We start from the raw sequence: 18,082 nt of genomic DNA, 5'->3' as shown, positions 1-18,082 counted from the left end.
GGTTCTTCAATCTTTACACTATAGTCCAAAGTAATGTTCAAAGACTCAAATGATTATTCTGCAGGAGATTCCCCTCATCACCCTTATCCTTTCTGGAGAGCACAACAAAAACACAGCCAATCTTACTGGATTTATGTCGAATTTGTTGGGCTGGAAATGTCCAAAATTTCACACTGGGGGTTTCTCTTTGTAGGCAAATGTATAGTCTTTGATGCCTATTATTTATAGACTGGCAGGACATCAATCAAAGCCAAAAGACAAATACATGAATTTGCCCCAAAATACTAAAAGGGGGTTGATTCAAAAATTTGCGAAACTAGCATAATTGTATTAAGTAACCAGTTTGCATTTTGCAGGGAAATGAAAGAATAAATAAAAATGGAAAGAAAAAGAAGACATAAACATAATGCAAGATAACCTTTTTTAAAATATTTCCCAAGTAACTGCAATTACAAAGTAGCATAACCTTTAACTGATACTAATGCTAGAATAAGAAGACCAGGGACCTAGTCTCTTGGATAAAGATTATTTTCCGTCAAATGGGCTACTTAACAATTCCTAACGAATGCCCCCCATCAGGCTTTATTCTTAGCTAACCCCATTAAGCCCCAAACATGCACATAGTACATGTCTTGTGGTTCTGGTACGGTGTGGTACAGTGAACAGACTTGGCTAACATCATCTTTACTGTACCACTTATTTTAGCGTCTCCTTGCAGCTGTTTCCCTTTGAGCATTGAAATAGACAGCTGCAACAGGGAGGCCCAGTTCATTTTCTTCTGCAAACTTTCTGGTATTGAAATGATCCCTTGATGAGGGTGTACTTAGCACTGCTTGTCTGCGTTTCTGCTTGAAGAGGAGGAACACAAACCTGTGGATCCCTATGTTTGGCCTCGGCATTTCATAGTTCACCACTTCCCTTCCTGGTGTTTTATAGAGCATATATAAAACCATAACAAATTTAGTCCTCTTCCTGTTACTTCATTTTCTATCATATGCTCTCTCTGAGTGGATTGAAAGGACTTACCAAATGTGGCATCAGTTGTGCCAGGGATATCTGTCACTATCCTGTGAGATTGTCAATTCAAGTTCAAAGAATCAGTGTATTGCTTAAAGATGTGTATTCTTAGTCTGATTTTCTCTTCTTATTTGATGAAACTTATTACCTTTGTTTTAGCATAATTAAACCTGGAAAATCAGGAAATCATGAACTCTAATGTAACAGTCATATCTAAATAGAGAGAGTGTAAGCTGCCCTATGAAAGGTACAGGTTTTTTTCTTCTTCTTTTTTTTTTTTTTTTTTTGTAATTTTGGGTTTGGTTTATTTGCAGGTACATGCTTAGTGCCAAAATGCGTTTTTTAGTCCTGCCTCAATTAAATCATGCCTTGTTACTTGCCCTAATGTGCATAGGGCATAGGGTAAAAGCTATTTTGGTATTAAAAATTCTTATACATACATACATACATACATATATATATATATATATATATGGAGTTTAATTAAGAGAAGATTAAAGGAAATATTACACTACCAGTGTAAGTGCTCCCTCAGGTAAGGGTCACTAGGACCAGGAACGTCTGGGTCTGTCATGACCTGCAATATTATAGAAAGACGATTGATGACTCTTTATGATATATGGCCGAGAATAAGATTCAACGAAAAAGAAAGAGATGCTATAGAGGTGCTGAAAAGTGTAGTTTACCAGGGTGAAAAAGGATCTCATATCGCCTCCATGGACATCAACCTTAGGCTTGTTAGTTACTGAGGATGGAAACAACTCATGGCCATTATATACCTGCTTGTTGGAGTTGAAAGTGACAGTCATTTTCACAGATGGGGTGATAGCATCGATAACATCGCCAATCACTCTCCCCACTACAAGAGGATCTGACAGTTTTGCCATCCCAGGGTGAAATAAAAGAGACAGGCAAAGGAAAAAGGAGTGATGAAGACTGAAGACTGGAAGTTGTTATAAGAGTCTGGATAAGCTTATATGCTTTTTTCTCTTTTGAAAGGTTTCTTATTGGGCAATGAAGTAGAAGAAGCCCCTTATTTATAGTGCTGAGAAGCACCCTCAAGCTAAATTGAGATCCACTAGTGGGGGTTGAGAGAAAAAAAAAAGGTTAAGAAAGTGGGACATCAAAACAGCAAAAGTTGCTAAGCAAAAAAAAAAACAAAAAAAAAAAAAAAACAGCAAAAGTTTACAATGTTCTGTTATCTAATAAGCTATACCATCAGAACATGTACCATTAGGGTATATTTCTCAAAGGTGAGCGATTGCAGGACACTTTTACTACTATAATTTTCCATAAAATCTTTTCTTCAATGGCATAAGTTCACTTTTAGCACATTTATATTACATTTTTACTTTGTTTATATTATAAGGTTAAGTTTGATTTGATCAGAACCTAATCAATAAATTTATAAACCTTATGTTCATGAATTCATATCACAACAAGCATATTCATTTATCATTAAAATTGAATATATTTGTTTAACATTTTTCAAGCCGTTACTTAGAGTAGACACCTAAATTTCTCTGGTACCAAAGACCATACCAATTTGTAACAGGCACAGTGATGAAAGTTAACAGATAGAGAACAATTGTCTTTGTTAACAGAAAACAATAGATATCTAAAATTTTCAAGTTTGGGATATTCACTAGGGCCCCCTCCCAACGCTATTGCATGCTCTCAAGGAAAACTGGTAACGGCGAGAACTCGTTATAGGAGCGAGATTCCTTGTGGGTCTCCCGCACAAGGATAACATTGTTAGTGTACATGGCACATGGCTTGTGTTATTTACCCTCTATTCCATTGGATATAGTACATGGCCTTTTTTTCCCTCTCTATCTTAACCATTGGTATAAGAGAGGACTTGGAAGGACATTGAGTATTTTATTTCCCTTCTTTTTCTCAAAGGTAGGTGTTGAAAGACATGACAAATCAACAAGAAATTAAAGAAAAGGAGAGGTGGGACTTAAGGTAGTACAAATTTATTTTAAGGACGAAGAGACTGATTTGGTGTAGTAATTGGTTTGGCATACAGATCCCTTTTTCTCCCTGGTGCGTTGCCGTTGAAATGGATAACTAGACAACATTATGCCAAAGGGTTGATTTCTTCAAAATCAAATCAAGGGAAACCCATCAAAGTGTGTCAAGGCAGAAAGAGAATATATGTTCATTAATTAGGACTTAAAGGGAAGTACTCTTTAGAAAGAAATGGCCAAGGAAAAGAAACAACAATGTGGGTCTCTCCTACATCTACTACTTATATATATAGATATATATATATATATATGTATGCATGTATGTGTGTTTATTATTTATTAATTTGTGTAGCTGGAGTTATCCCTGCAGAGCTTGAAAGCCATGTCTCCACTGAAGCAGTCCCCTCATTTTTTCTGCTCTTCTTTAACATAATGGAAAGGTAGAATTTTCGGCAGATCATCCTGCTAAAAACATTCTCAAGCTGGGGAGAGACTACTCTTGACCTTTTGCATTAAAGGTAAAAAAGGAGAAATTCCTGAGATGCATTTATTTCAGAACTTTCCCAATCTAACCATTCACTTATGAAGATATTACTGGTTTTAGGGATATTTTAAGGAAGGGGTTTGGACTTTTGGAGCATAAAGGAACTCGACCACCACAATTAATGTGCCAGTGCCACAACAAAGACTGCTGTAGTGGCGAAGGGTCATTTCAGAGTAAAGAGATTTCAAGTTGGGGTGTCGTTTCTCTACTTGAATTAGCAGTGAAAGAGAGTGGGGTTTCTACATTTGGAAACTCTTGCACTTCTTTTCTTCATATTCCACCCTGGAGTTAGCTTTCGATAATATAAACTACTGACTTCCAACCATGTGTTTTATTCTACCTTCTTTTCCTTCACTTCCGCTCTTCCTTTTTCCAGTTTTTTTCTGCCGAAAGGTATATATCAGTGATTCTTCTGCCAACAGTTTATATGTGGCCACTGGCCCAGACTAAACATCACATTCCCTAGGAAACTCATGGTTTGAATGAACTTCAAGAATATTCAAACATTATTTCCCACCAACAAATTTGTAGGTATATATATCAAAATATGCAAACCCATTTTCCTTTCCTTTCACCCTTTTCCTTTCTCCATTTTCTTCTCCTACATATATATATATATAATGTAAGTGATTTCTGTGGCTACATTTAATTATAACCAAATCTTACATTTATAAGGGGACAAGTATTTAGAAGAATAAATAACAAGACCGGCTAGCCATTGCAAGAAAAATAAAAATCATAAGATAATTATACTAGTATATAAGTGATCAATACATATGAAGCAACTCATTTTGAGATAAATCCTCATAACTCATATATAAATCTTTTTACTCATTTTTAAGATTCAAATTATACTAGTTTTTATTGTTACCTATTGCATGTGAATATTTATTTTAAATAATAATTATATAAGATTCAAATATCTCTAAAGTGTAAAGTTTAGTCTACAAATAAAATATAATTATAGTTGAAATATTTTAAAAAATATTAATCTATAAATTATCTAATACTGTTAAATTTAAAAAAGTTAATGAAATTCATTCAATGCAACGAGAATTCTTATTTACAAAAGAGATTAATCTTAGTAATATTTATAATAAAATTTTTTTTAATGAAAGTCGTTTTATACAATTAAAATTTTTATATATTTACCTAATAAGATTAATCTTATTAATATAAATGATAAAAATACTTAAAATATAATAAAAAAATTTTCTTATATAGTACAGATAAAGTCTCTAAGTTCGAAGTTTTAAATCCGAACCTTTAAATCTATAAACATGTCACGAAATTAATGTATAAAATCTTTTAAAAATCATTGCCGACTACGATAGTCCTGTTGTTTAGAATATATGTGGAGCAAAGGGAGCAAGTATCCAAATTTAAGCTTTAAAGTATGTACCTTTTCTGTTTAAAAGGCAAAAAAGAACATCACCTTAGCAAAAGTTTTCCTTCCCTTTAGGAAAAAAGAAAAGGAAACAAGTAAGAAGCTTTGCCAAATTCATTGCATTTGCAAATGCTTCCATGCATCTAACCAAGAGTACAAAGGCAAAGACTATTTCAAAAGTCTTTAGGTTCTTGCATTGCATGCAACTGCTTCGACAGTGGAGAATTGGGAAAGCATTAAAGCTAGTGGACAATAATTTACTTATTTACCTTTTTCCATTATAAAAGGCTATAGCACATTGCTTGTACATGCATGACACCTCCACTCCTCCATTCTCCTAGGGTTTCTATGTTTTATGTCTTGTATTTTTCTAGGTTTTTTGCATTATTCTTGAAGGGCTTTCTCTTTACAAAATTCTTGGAACAGTTGGACCTTTTGTGGACTGGGAATTGATAAAGTGGTGACGGTTTCCCCCGACAAAAAAAAAATAATTGTCTTAATATTTGATTTATTTATGAGTTATGTCTTTGTATTTGCTTGGATAGAGTATTGAATAATATGTAAATGTAAGATAAAATAGCGACTATTTTACCATGTAAAAATTTAATTATAGTAAACATTACTTGTGCACAATGAACGCACATAGATGAGGTATTTAAATTGTTTAATTATCTAAACTATTGAGGTAATGCAGAGTAATTAATAATCACCAAGCAAGATTAATTAATATTATTGATAGGGCGGCATAAATTTAACTACAAATTCATCATGTTTGGAAGAAAGTAGAAAACGCTTTCTGTCTACAGACAAACCTTCCCTTGGCTTTCACACTGTCAATCTCTTGGCAAACACATGATTCGATTTTAACTAGTTAGTATTATAACTATCAAAAGATATTACTAATTATTTGCTTTTATAAAACTAAAAGAATATAGTATATAATACTATTAGCAAAATTAGTTGATACTTTTAAAAAGTGGAGGTTATGGTATATGTTGTAGAGGCACCACACCCACCCTTGATTCCTGTTCTCTCTCTCCTCCAGAGTTCACTTGATAAATTAATATGTAGAGGCCTAGGTTGCCTTTACGTGATTCTCTCCCTAGCTTTGGGTAAAATACATATATTATTAACCTAATAATAATTTAATTAGATAATATAAAGATGGTGTTGATTAATGATGTGTGCAAGGGTATGCTGCAGTTTTTGGGAATGTATTTGTTGAAAGAAAGCAAGCATTTTCACTCCTTCTTTGAATTATTCATTCAGCTTTAAAATATGTTATCATATGTATATTGCTAATTAACTAAAAGTTTACATATGCGTATCCGATAGTGACAAAAATTTTAATCATTGCTACAAAAAGTAGGACTTTCATGGCTTTGAAAATGCATTTTGTTTTTTCAAAGGCTAAAAGTAATCTATTAATCATAAAAGAATGTAGAAAAATTTGTCAAAAGAGATCAAAGAAAATTTCCCCATTAAAAGAGAACAAACAAAAGCCCACAAAAGAGCTTCATGAAAGGTTTCATGCACTTCTTCCATTCATCCCATCTCTTCCATCATTAGTTTATCCATAATGATGAAAAATGAAAAAAGGGTTATTTGATAAACCCAAAATAAAAATTCAATATTAATGAAGAATTAAATATTGTTGGAATGACTCTTCCCCTTTCTTTTCTCTCTTAAATAGTTGTCTGGATGATTAAGAATCTGCCAAGTAGTGGTGAAGGGAGGACATGACCAGATGAAAGAGATCAAAGAGCATACTAAGTAATGGTGGAGAAGTCTGAGAAGTAGTATATTAGGTCACAACATTATGGAGGTTGTTATGTTTTAGGCTCGGGGGAACAACTTCCATTTCCATCCAACAGGAAATGAGCTTAAGCAATCTGTTTTTCCTTGTAAAATGGGCAAGGGCCTCCCCTGCCCAATTCACATAGTCAGGGCTTGGGCCTTCCTACCTAATCAATTCTCACGCACTGGGCCGCTTTCATTGTCAATATGGATGGGAATTGAAAGAAGCCCTCCAAGCTCTTTCAAGCCGAAATAAATCAAAAGATAATATTCTTTTTATTTTAAATAATATTTTCTTCTTACAGGCACCACCGAAGTCCCAAAAGTACCAACTTCATCCCTCTATGTCTCACAGGTAAAATTCTCACATACTTCGAAGTGGTACCTTCCCAGCTTCGAACTTTCACCACTCCAATCCTAGCGTTGTTGTTTTTTAGTGACAACACAAACAGAAGTACCTAATTCGGACACTAATACTAAGTTGCATTCAATGCACGTTGCCGGCTGCTTTTTGGAAACTGGAATAAATATCATTTGGCACTGTCCGCCGCAGTGAGCCCTGTGGATCAAATTCTAACTTGGGTCTTTTTCAAGAAACAGACTCTTGCTTTGATCTACTTATTTCAAGTCGGAATGACAAGTGGCCAGATCAAGAAGAAGGTCTCAGCTGCATCTGCCAGAGCTCATACTAGAGCTAACAGAGCCAGATCCAGTTCGTTTCCAGGTTGGGTTTTTAATTTTCTTTTGTTTTCTCAACTACTTTTATTTAAGTGCCTACAAAAATTTCTGGGTGTCTATTTATTTGGGATCAATTTATTGTCTTTGAGGATTTATTAGTCAAAGAATATGTTCCCGTTGTTACTTACTGTGTCTTAATGAAAGTTCCAATTTTGATTTGGTTGTTATGTTCTTGAAGAAATGGCAATAAATCTTTTTTTTTCTATTGCTCAGTAAATGGAAAAAAAATCTTATCGAAGGATACATGTTTGGATTCAAATATCTGATTCTTGGGATATGTATGCTAGTGCTTTCTCTATGTTTATGCAGATTCCACACTAATTATGTGTAAGTTGAGAACTGGTCTGCAGCTACCTTTAATACTTTTTCTGCTGCTGTTGCTTTTGTTGCTTCTTTCCTGTTCTGCTGTAATTCTAGTAGTCTTATCAGTTTTCCTGCTTTAGTATTTGGTTCATGCAACTTCCATTGATCCCGAAAGGTAAAAAGAGATTATATATATATATATATATATATATATATTTGCAGTAAGGACTCAATCCAATAGAAACTTTTGTGATAGAATTATACAAAGAATACTTTAGTTATTAATATTTTAAACCAGATGTTTCAAATATGCTATTGGAAAAAGCTTGATAGTTTTTGCACGATCAGACTTTGAAAATCACCCATGTATTAGGCAAATAAGCATCTGCTTAGCTCTAGGTCCCCTTTTCCGTGAAGAGATAGCAGACTCTGTATGTTTCAGAATGTGAAAAGCAATCCATGTTTTGGGTACAAAAGCAATTCTTTGGCTCTCTGAGTTGTGGTCTGCATTCTTTTCTCTTGTTTCGGCACAAGAAGAAGATAGATACTTAGATGAACAAAACATTGGAAAACGAATCCCTGTAATGCCTTTTGATGAAGGGACAATGTTATTTGGTTCTCACTTCTCGAGAACAGTTATCTATGAATTTTTAGAGAGCCCAAGAACCAGAACCACATTTTGCTAACCATTTTCTCCATTCATGCTGTTTTTCTAGTTTTCTGATTATCACCTGGTGTAAAATCTTTGTAAAATTTATAACTTACCGATTTGGATGAATATCACCAGTTGTAGATCTTCTATCTGTCTTCTTTCTTTAATTCTTTCTGATATGATGGATATTATGGTATTTTCTCCCTTTGTAGCAATGATTGCACCTATAGCAGTAGCTTTGACAGTAGGTCTTATGGGATGGGCTTATCAGGCATTAAAGCCACCCCCGCCAAAGATATGTGGCTCAGCAGATGGGCCTCCTGTCACTTCTCCTAGAATTAAGCTCATAGATGGGAGGCATTTGGCTTACAGGGAAGCTGGAGTTCCCAAGGAAGAGGCTAAGTACAAAATTGTTGTCATGCATGGCTTTGACAGCTCCAAAGATCTGAATTTACCTGCCCCTCAAGTATGAACCTCTTTTGATTATTTACAACTTTGCACACCTTATCATATATAGTTCTAAACCTTGTTGCTGGAATTTACTGTGTTACTTCTCAATAAATATGGAGGAATGACTGCTAGTTTTCTATTTAGACATGCTACACTATGTTTCATTCATTCTCTATAAAATGCTAGTACTAGTACTAGAAACATAAATGTTGTATCGATTTTGCTTAGCATTTTATCCACTTATCGGATAAAAAGCATATTTCGAATTCTTTAGTACACTTGAGAAGAAGGCTGGAAAAAAAACCCAATCACATGTGTGCATTTAGGTGTTTATATATGTAGCTCGGCAGTACCAAGCAACAGACTAAGGGATCAAGTCATGACCAAGCACTCTAGGAGCCAAGTGCAACTATAACATCTGTTAATTGTTTGCTGGCACCAGTGCTTAGGTCAAGCAACCAAATATTGACTTAATGAAACCAGATTGCCATCCTTTACAATCCCAGCATGTACCAATATGTAGTCTTCTCAGATCAAAACATCATAAGCCACCAGTTGTCAACTTGGAATGTGCAATTTCTATGGATTTTCTAGAAAATAAAAATATTGGTTGTATACTTATTAGGAGAGAAGTATGGGAAAACGTGTAGCAGGGTTTTGGAGTGCAAAACCATATGTTTAATTCTTGAGAGTGGCTAATTTAGTGACAGGCTATACGTGAGACTTTTTCCATTTCATCCCTCAAAGAACCTTGCTTGGATGGAATATAACTGGTCAATTGCGCATTTTATATTGTTTCATTAACTACATGATTTAAGTTGCCTTCGTCCATAAAGCTGAAATATTTGATATGAGGAAAGGTTGTGAATATAGCATTTTGGTTTGGTTTTTCAGGAACTTATAGAGGAACTCGAGATCTATTTCCTCTTCTTCGACAGAGCAGGTTATGGAGACAGTGACCCAAATCCATCACGCTCAGTGAAGAGTGAAGCATATGATGTTCAAGAACTAGCTGACAAGTTGCAGATTGGTTCTAAGTTTTATGTGATTGGGATCTCCATGGGAGCCTACCCTGTTTACAGTTGCTTAAAATACATACCTCATAGGCATGTTGCTCAATTTATTTGCAAGCTTCCTATGTTCTTCCTTTTGACATAGCAGAATTCTTGCTTTCTAAAAGGAGCTACCTTGGCAATGGCATTTTTTTTAATCTTATCTGCAGATTGGCTGGCGCTTCCCTGGTAGTTCCATTTGTCCACTACTGGTGGCCTTGTCTTCCGGCCAATTTATCAAGCAGGGCATTTGACAGGTTGCTTGCACAGGACCAATGGTCCTTTCGAGTTGCTCATTACACCCCTTGGTTATTCTACTGGTGGATGACCCAGAAATGGTTCCCTTCATTGAGCATTGTGGCTGGTAACATGGCAATTTTTAGCCAAAGTGATTTGGAGATATTGAAGAAGTGGTCAGAAGCTCCAAGTGTTGGTCAGGTTGTCACAGTTCTTATAAATTGATTTATCATAAGAAAGAAGAAACTGCTATAAATTAATGCATTGCTAAAGTTATGACTAATGTGTTGCCTGATGCCACCGGGCGTACATTGCAGAAGGTTCTCCAAAGAGGAGTAGTTCCTCATCAAACTTATGGTGGCTGACAATAAAAGATGAGATTTTAAAAAACACATGAAAGAATTTGTCATGCCTTGATTTTCCATAATGCTACATTCTTAGACATTTGATTCCACTATCGAATAGATAAGTTATAAACTTGCTTACTTTTAAAGCAAGTTCTCCAACTGATGTTGCTTAGCACGTCTGACTGCAGGAAAAGATTCGACAGCAAGGTGTTCATGAATCTCTGTATCGAGATATAATGGTCAGTTATGGAAAATGGGAATTTGATCCCATGGATCTAGTTAATCCTTTCCCTGACAATGAGGGCTCTGTCCATATTTGGCAAGGTTATGAGGACAGAATCATTCCATTTCAAGTAAATCGTTATCTCTCAGAAAAGCTTCCTTGGATTCATTATCATGAGGTTCCTGATGCTGGACACTTACTGATTTTTGAGAGCAAAAACTGTGAAGCTGTTTTACGGGCTCTTTTGCACAGATAAGACCCCAACTCTTCATAGTAAGATCTATGGTGCACTCAGCATTACACTATGTTTAGTGAACTGTTCAATGTCTTGCATGTGTGAATTTTCTTTTCTTTTCTTTTTTGACCTTCTTGGGGGGTGGGGGGGTGGGGCGTGGTGTTGTTGTCGGTACTCAGGAGGGTAAGAGGGATCAAACCTTGGCTCCATTAAAGGACTAACAACTGCTGTACCAAGTTTAGATTGTTCTTTAATGAGTTGTATGATGGTCTTGTAGAGTAAATGACAGGGCTCTCCCCCAAGATAGCAATGGTTTATCAGAATTACAATTATAAACTCTTGTGCTAAAATTCTGAAAGGGAACCTAATTTTACTTTATAAGATAGAAACCAACACTAACTCCTCTAAACTGGTTATTTACTTAAAAATTTCTGCCGATTTACTGTTGAACAAATATTTGATGCTTCCAAATCAAGTCCATTTTGTCATCGCCTGAGAGGCCACATCACTTGCAAAGTTCTAATCAGTCAAGCTGGGGTAAGCACATTATTTTCCCAAGTCTACGTATACACTGGAAAGTAACTCAGGACTTTCAAAAACTGATAAATATTGTAATTGCTTGGCTAAGAATAATATCCTACCATCGAGGACTTCAAGCTATAATTTTCATCTTGCAATTCGCCACAATTGGATACATGAATCAGCTGCGAGAGACTGGTGTGAATTATTAAGAATGAAATCTGTAACGATTGAGTTTAGTTTCTGCTATTTTTTTTCCTTCGTCGACGGACAGAGAGGACGAGTGGACGTCTGTGGAGAAGGTCTGAAATGGTGAAACAATGACTTGAATAAAAGAAAAGGACCAAGGGGTGGCACTGAAACGAGGCCCAAAGCTTCGACTGTACCTAACTAATGGAAGGCATTTGCCTTATAAAGAGCCGGGTGTTGCAACGATGATGCTGAACACAAAGTTGATGTTTTCCATGACTTTGATAGCTTTTCTACTTGCCATTATCTCAAGTGAGGAATCCATTCATGAATAATTAATGTCACATGGGAAAGCTGTGGTTGGATCAGCTACTGCTTTTCAGGGATAGCTAAAGTTTTTGTTGGGATATTCTGGTTTGGCACTGATTCAAACCTGAAAACACTCTTGTATATGTCTGACAGACTGAGTTAAGCTTAGAGATGGAAGCCTTATTTCTATCTCAATAATGAACAAAGATCAAGCCCTTCATTAGCTTTGTATCTTGTAGAATGCAAGTGGTCCTCCGCAATTTTTGTTATGACTTGTTTATAGAATTTCTCTTTCATTTTGTCTGTCAATGGATAAGAAACATACAAATATTATATAAAAATCTACCAAGATTTCACCCTTCAATTGGTCCATGACAACACTTATTGCTATAGGATATGACTTTCGATAGTGCAATTGTACTGCAGGCAGTTTTTCATGTTTTAATTTCAAACTGTTTGAACTTAATGGGAAATTGGTGGAAGATAGCTTGTTATACGTTAGATATAATTCCACTGGTCTAGCTAGAGCATTGTTTTCGAAGTTGCAACCCACTACGACGGCCGTCACCAACGCATAAGTCACTTAGGCAAGCCAACACAACCCAACAAGCTTTGTACATATATTAATCTTGCAAATAAGTTCTTTGCTTTGTCATATTCTCTCGATCTTTTATAACCAGAATTGCAAATTTAATTCTTAAACACTCATAAAAATTCTTAATGAGAGATTTAAAATATGAGTTTATATTTGATGCACTAACAGTATATATAAGCTATACATTGTCAAGCTACCAAAATGTGCTATCTCATTAATAAGATAAAATGAAAATCCATTAGGAACTTAAAATTAAATATTGAAAAGTTTTCAACATTTAATGAGATAAAAAATTAAAATATGTTTTTAGTGTCTCTAAAATCTTCTCCAAGTTTCTCTCTAACCTTCTGATCTCAAAAAATTTTACAGATTTTCCATGTCTCTATAAAAAAATCTTTAAAATCTTGTTTTTCTTCTTTTCGGTTTAAAGTTTTTTTTTTCTTTCGAATTTAAAGTGCAAAGGGAAAGAGTAACCTTCTCTCTAAATTCAGATCCACCTTTCCCTCTAACCTTTCTCTTGTTCTCTTTAAACAATCGAAAATTTATTCAAGTTCAGTTTTACTTTACATGTGATTGATTAAATTTGAAATCGATAATAGAATTTTCAATTTAAAGTGTGAGATTTGAAATTGAGAGTCTTTAGTCTATATTCTTGTTATCGATTTAATTAGCTATTTTCATAGGATCATAATGTGGTATTACTTTTTACATGTTTATAATGACAGAACTCATGGATTGATTTTTTTTAAAGAGCACTCATGGGTTGATTTAACAATCTTGATTTCTTAAAACATAAGGCATGTAAGATTTTTATTTTGATTAGTTCTTATGGTATTAGACATAAGTTAGGTATGTTATACTATTTCCGCAATCTCTCTAGATGGAGATATAAGAATAAGTAGAGATGATAATAGTGCAAAGAGGAAGAGCTCATGGAAGAGAGTTTTGAGAGAAAGTAAAACCTTTTAATTATCATCGCTCTTGAAATTGCATAATTTTATTGTATAATTTTATCAAATTTAATCTTAATGGAAGAAGAAGAGGAGAAGAAGATAATGAAGTTGGAGAGAGATTAAAAAACAAGATCAGAATAGTTTAGAGGAAGTTGGACAGAGAAAAATAGATTTTTTTAAAAAAAATTATTAATATTTAGTTTTAAGTCCTTAATGGATTTTAATTTTACCTCACTATTGAAATGTCGCATTTTAGTGACTTGACAATATATAAAAAGATATACATTGTCAATGCATCAAATATAAATTTTTAAAATATATGTGCAACACGTCTTAAAATGTAAACATTCAAAGATTACACCACTAAAAGTTTGTCAAATAACATCTAAGGGCTTTGGCCAAAAATAGTTTTATAAATTTAAAGACAATAAACAATGTGACATCTAGATAGCTGAGTGACACAAAGGAAGTGTTATGAGATGTCAATTACTTATGCAACAAGCTGAAGTTTCTTACCATGGCTGCTCCCAATTAATTCACTTAATATGCCATTGTCAACTAGTTAGGGTGAGCCTTTCATACTCAGTGAGTGGATAGAAAGGGAAATAAGCATCAAGGTAAAGTTTTTGTATAAAAAAATGATAATAATACATATCTATGACAAGATAAACTGTGCATAGAGTTAATAAATTGTGTGCAAGTGAATATAAGATGTTTGAGTTTAAATCTCAAAAATTAAATCATCAAGGAGTTTTGTAAATTTCATGCTCATAATAAAACAATTAACTATTGCAATTTTAAGTATAGTAAATATCCAGTATGTCATGTAAACAAATAAATCACGACTATGGTTTTCTCAAAGCAAGTATAATAGTAATGTCATGCTGAATTTGTAAAAACATATCAATTAAGGTATTTTCAGCTAGGTTTAATATAGCCTACGGGCTCTCTTTCTCATATCAATGACATTAACACCTACTCATGAGAACTCCTCATACTAGCAAATATGAGTCGAAACTTCAGGTCTTTTTTTACCTATTAATGGGAATTTCCCATGACACCAAATATGAGTTAGGACTTTAGGTGCCCTTTATTATCAATCATCAATAATCATTACTTTGTGCACAAAGATTGCACCAATTTGGTGTGATAATAGGACCTATACCCGTAAGGTTTACCTAAAAAAATAAACCAATGGAAATTCAAATAAGTAAAATTAATTTCAATCATAAGTTCAATAGGTATGTATGTATATTTAAATAATAAAAGCCATAAGCAACATAAAACTAAGTTCATCATAAAATCAATGAACAATAAAATAACAAGTTCACATATGAAAATAAATGAACATGGCATAATTAAATTGTTTCACTCAAGCATCATGAAAATTGCCACCAAGGCAAATTAGAAAATTCATTAACAACCACTATAGGGCCTTGAGAGTGTAATACATACAATTTTGAATACTTCAAAATAGAGTGAAAAAAATCTCATCATATTTCAAGGGCCGGTTTCCCAATTTGTAAATAGCTTAATGGTTTTGATATACACGCAAAAACAACACGCATAAAATGAGCTTAATAATCATTTCTAATCACTAGTAGCTAATGCAACCCAATTGCAATTCAATTATGAACATCAGAACTCAATGTAATTGAATATTATCTAAACAATGAGCATATCTAACATATTTAAAATATTGTATTTACCATTCAATAATTCTTTAAAAAAGAATTGCTCACTCACCTCTTTGGTGAAACTTCTCACCAATTCACTAGCCATTCCTTTTTATTTGATTCAGCTTCCCTTAGCAGATTCCAGCAAGTTAAATGTTTATCACCCAAATCTTCTTCACCCTTTTTTTTTCTAGCAATGATCAGCCTTGCTCAATCAAATTCCTTGCAATAACATGTCACCACCAATTAATAAAATTTGTGATGCTTTTACATCTACTTATTTGGCCAACAAAATATTAACAACTTAAACCTCAATTGCAACCATTCATTCTTTTTCTTTTTATATATATTAATTTTCCACATCCATCAAAGCCTAAGCCTCGGGTTAGTCAAAGTTTTCAACATATTTCCTTCTTCACTAACTTTGCTTAGAAACTAAGCACAAGCTCAATCAATCTCCTGGTCATCAACAATTTATATTTACCTAGTATATCTTCTAAGACTATCTACTTGTACATGTGACCAGCAGTTAAAATGGTAATCTAATTTCAACTTCCAATTTATTTCCTTACCTTCCCAACTTCACCAATCAGCCTTTGGTACTAAGCCACGGTTTGGTAACATTTTCAGCAACTACGTCGTCTTATAATCCCTTACAACAAGGCACATATAATTAATTGAACAATCTTAATTTTTATTTTTATTTTTTTATAAACCGTAGCTAATTTGGGTGAGCAATTAACCATGAGTTCTAGCACCTTAGCTCATTGACAGCTAAACTCATCCAAATTCTTGATTTTCAGCACTACTTCACCCATATCACCAAATCTGCCACAATGAGTTCAAAAGCTATAAATTTCTTAAACTTAAATCTTTAAAGCTTAACTCATAATTTCCTTCCCTACACATCAAATTCCCAGGTCCCAGCTTCCATTTATGGGGCCTTGATCCCTTCAAAATAAGTAGGTAGCCACGGGTTTCAAGGAACCAAGAGGTATCTCTAATATGTATTACGTGGATCACCTTTAAAACCAACTTGAAAGAATTCCATAGGAGCCCTCGGGTTCCCTCAAATAATGAGGATAATGGAAGCTTGAGTGGCTGGATTTTTTGTATCTTTAGCTCTCTGTGGAATGTGGGAATGATAGAAAAAGACTTGAGAGACTTTGTTTGGAGTTCTCCGGCTTTCTAGGAAAACAAGGGGCAGAATGTCTAAGCTCCAAAGAATGGGCAACTCCCCAAGCTTAGTTCCTTTCAATTCAATCCTCTTTCTTTCTTTCTTTTGTTTTTTTCTTGCAATATTTCCTTTGCATAGGAGGACAACTTTGCTTTGTCCCCCCTCCCTGTTGGTGTATTTTTGTTCCTCTTGTTTCTTTCTCCTTAGGTTGTTGCACCCATTTAATCCTTAACATCTTTTGCATATATATATTTGTTTTTAATTTAATTAAGGATAGATTAATTGCCAATAAGTTCTCTAACTTTTTTTTATTCTCCGTTTAACCCTCCAGACTTCTTCTCTTTGACTATTTAATCCTTCAAACTTTTCATATATTATAATTTGATCCTCTAACTTTTTGCAAATTAAAAATTCTACCAGTCAACATTTTGTTTCAACCATTCTTTTGGTTTTATCTATCTTCTATTATTTTTCCTTTACTCATGTACTTGCAAAATATCCATTTTGCATATCACGGATACATCACAATAATATTTAAATATATTTATACACATTTATGCTTTATTTTTTTTATAATAATATGTGAACCCCACCATGGTACATTTTCTTAAAATCTTTCTAACTCTCCCCCCCTTTGGCTAAACCTAACTCCATGAAATCGGCCAATAATGTTTTATTCTTTTATTCGGCCATCATCTTTATTTTAATATTATTTTATTATAAAAATATTATTTTAATTTTACATCAATTTCTCCACTCTCACCTGACTTTTCTCATCATTAATAACCACAATTCTTTTTAAATTTCAAATAATATTTTAATATTTTCTCATCATCATCCCAAAAGATGGGATGCTACACAGGCTATTAGACGAGTGGCCTCCCAGTTTTGTCTAGTGAGGAGTGACCTTTTGTTCTTAGTTTGTAGGAACAAAGAAAGCATGCAAAGTTGACACAAATATACACCATGATTGGACCAGTTCAATTCCCGTTCTAGCTGGACCACACTAATTTATGGCGAAGGAGATTATTTCCAACAAGTTTCTATCACTTAATTGCACTCATATGAAAATTAGCCGAAGCTTTTAGAAAATTTTACAAGCATGGGTTGAATATATTTTTGATATTTGCTATAATGTAACTATGTCTAAGCTAGAACTAGTCATAAAGATGCTGCAAATCGTCATAGATGGTTTTGGCATGTAGGAGGTGATGGATGAACTGCGTGTATATGTTTTGACATACGACAGAGCTGGATATGGAGAAAGTGATCCAAACCCAAACAGTATGGTGAAGAGTGGGGCACTTGGCATCCGAGAACTTGCTGATCAGCTTCAACTAGGACCAAAGTTTTATGTGAGTGGGGTCTCCTTGGGGACTTATGCCATCTGGTCATGCCTTAAAGACATACCACATGGGCATGCTCATGGCTTTTGCTTTTTCAAGCCTTAAATTCGCTTGCTGGTTAGCTGGTGCATCTCTAACTGTGCCAGCCATAGACTTTTGGTGGCCTTCTTTTTCTATTTTATGCATCATGTGAGGCAATGTTCAGGCAAGTTTTGCTTGATGAAGAACCCTCTATTTAACATATCATATCCAGAAGATGTACTTAGTTTGTTTATTATTTTTAGCGTTAAACTTCAAATTATATTTTGATCAATTCTTAGGCACCCAAATCCTACTGTCTACCAGAGAAAGGAAAGAAACATC

General features: G+C 34.2%; 2 protein-coding genes across 2 annotated transcripts; one reads left to right on the top strand and one right to left on the bottom strand.

The window, feature by feature from the left end:
• Positions 1 to 444: 444 nt before the first annotated feature.
• ATC (centroradiali) lies at positions 445 to 1,994 on the bottom strand. Its single transcript, XM_021423131.1, has 4 exons — positions 1,704 to 1,994; positions 1,533 to 1,594; positions 1,027 to 1,067; positions 445 to 922 (listed from the first exon to the last, which is right to left on the bottom strand). The coding sequence occupies exons 1-4, from the start codon at positions 1,902 to 1,904 to the stop codon at positions 702 to 704; spliced, it is 525 nt and encodes a 174-aa protein (XP_021278806.1). The 5' UTR covers positions 1,905 to 1,994; the 3' UTR covers positions 445 to 701.
• A 5,038-nt stretch (positions 1,995 to 7,032) lies between these two features.
• On the top strand, positions 7,033 to 10,997 carry LOC110412812 (alpha/beta-Hydrolases superfamily protein). The gene is made up of 5 exons (XM_021423439.1): positions 7,033 to 7,442; positions 8,624 to 8,877; positions 9,756 to 9,967; positions 10,084 to 10,351; positions 10,686 to 10,997. Exons 1-5 carry the CDS (start codon positions 7,352 to 7,354, stop codon positions 10,974 to 10,976), a joined length of 1,116 nt encoding a protein of 371 aa, XP_021279114.1. The 5' UTR covers positions 7,033 to 7,351; the 3' UTR covers positions 10,977 to 10,997.
• The last annotated feature ends 7,085 nt before the right edge of the window (positions 10,998 to 18,082 follow it).

The sequence above is a fragment of the Theobroma umbraticum genome, unplaced genomic scaffold (assembly GCF_002168275.2).
Source record: "Theobroma umbraticum cultivar Fairchild unplaced genomic scaffold, ASM216827v3 scaffold_95.0, whole genome shotgun sequence".
NCBI lineage: Eukaryota > Viridiplantae > Streptophyta > Magnoliopsida > Malvales > Malvaceae > Theobroma > Theobroma umbraticum.
Note: the sequence above shows the minus strand (reverse complement) of the source record. Positions and strands in the feature narration are given on the sequence as shown.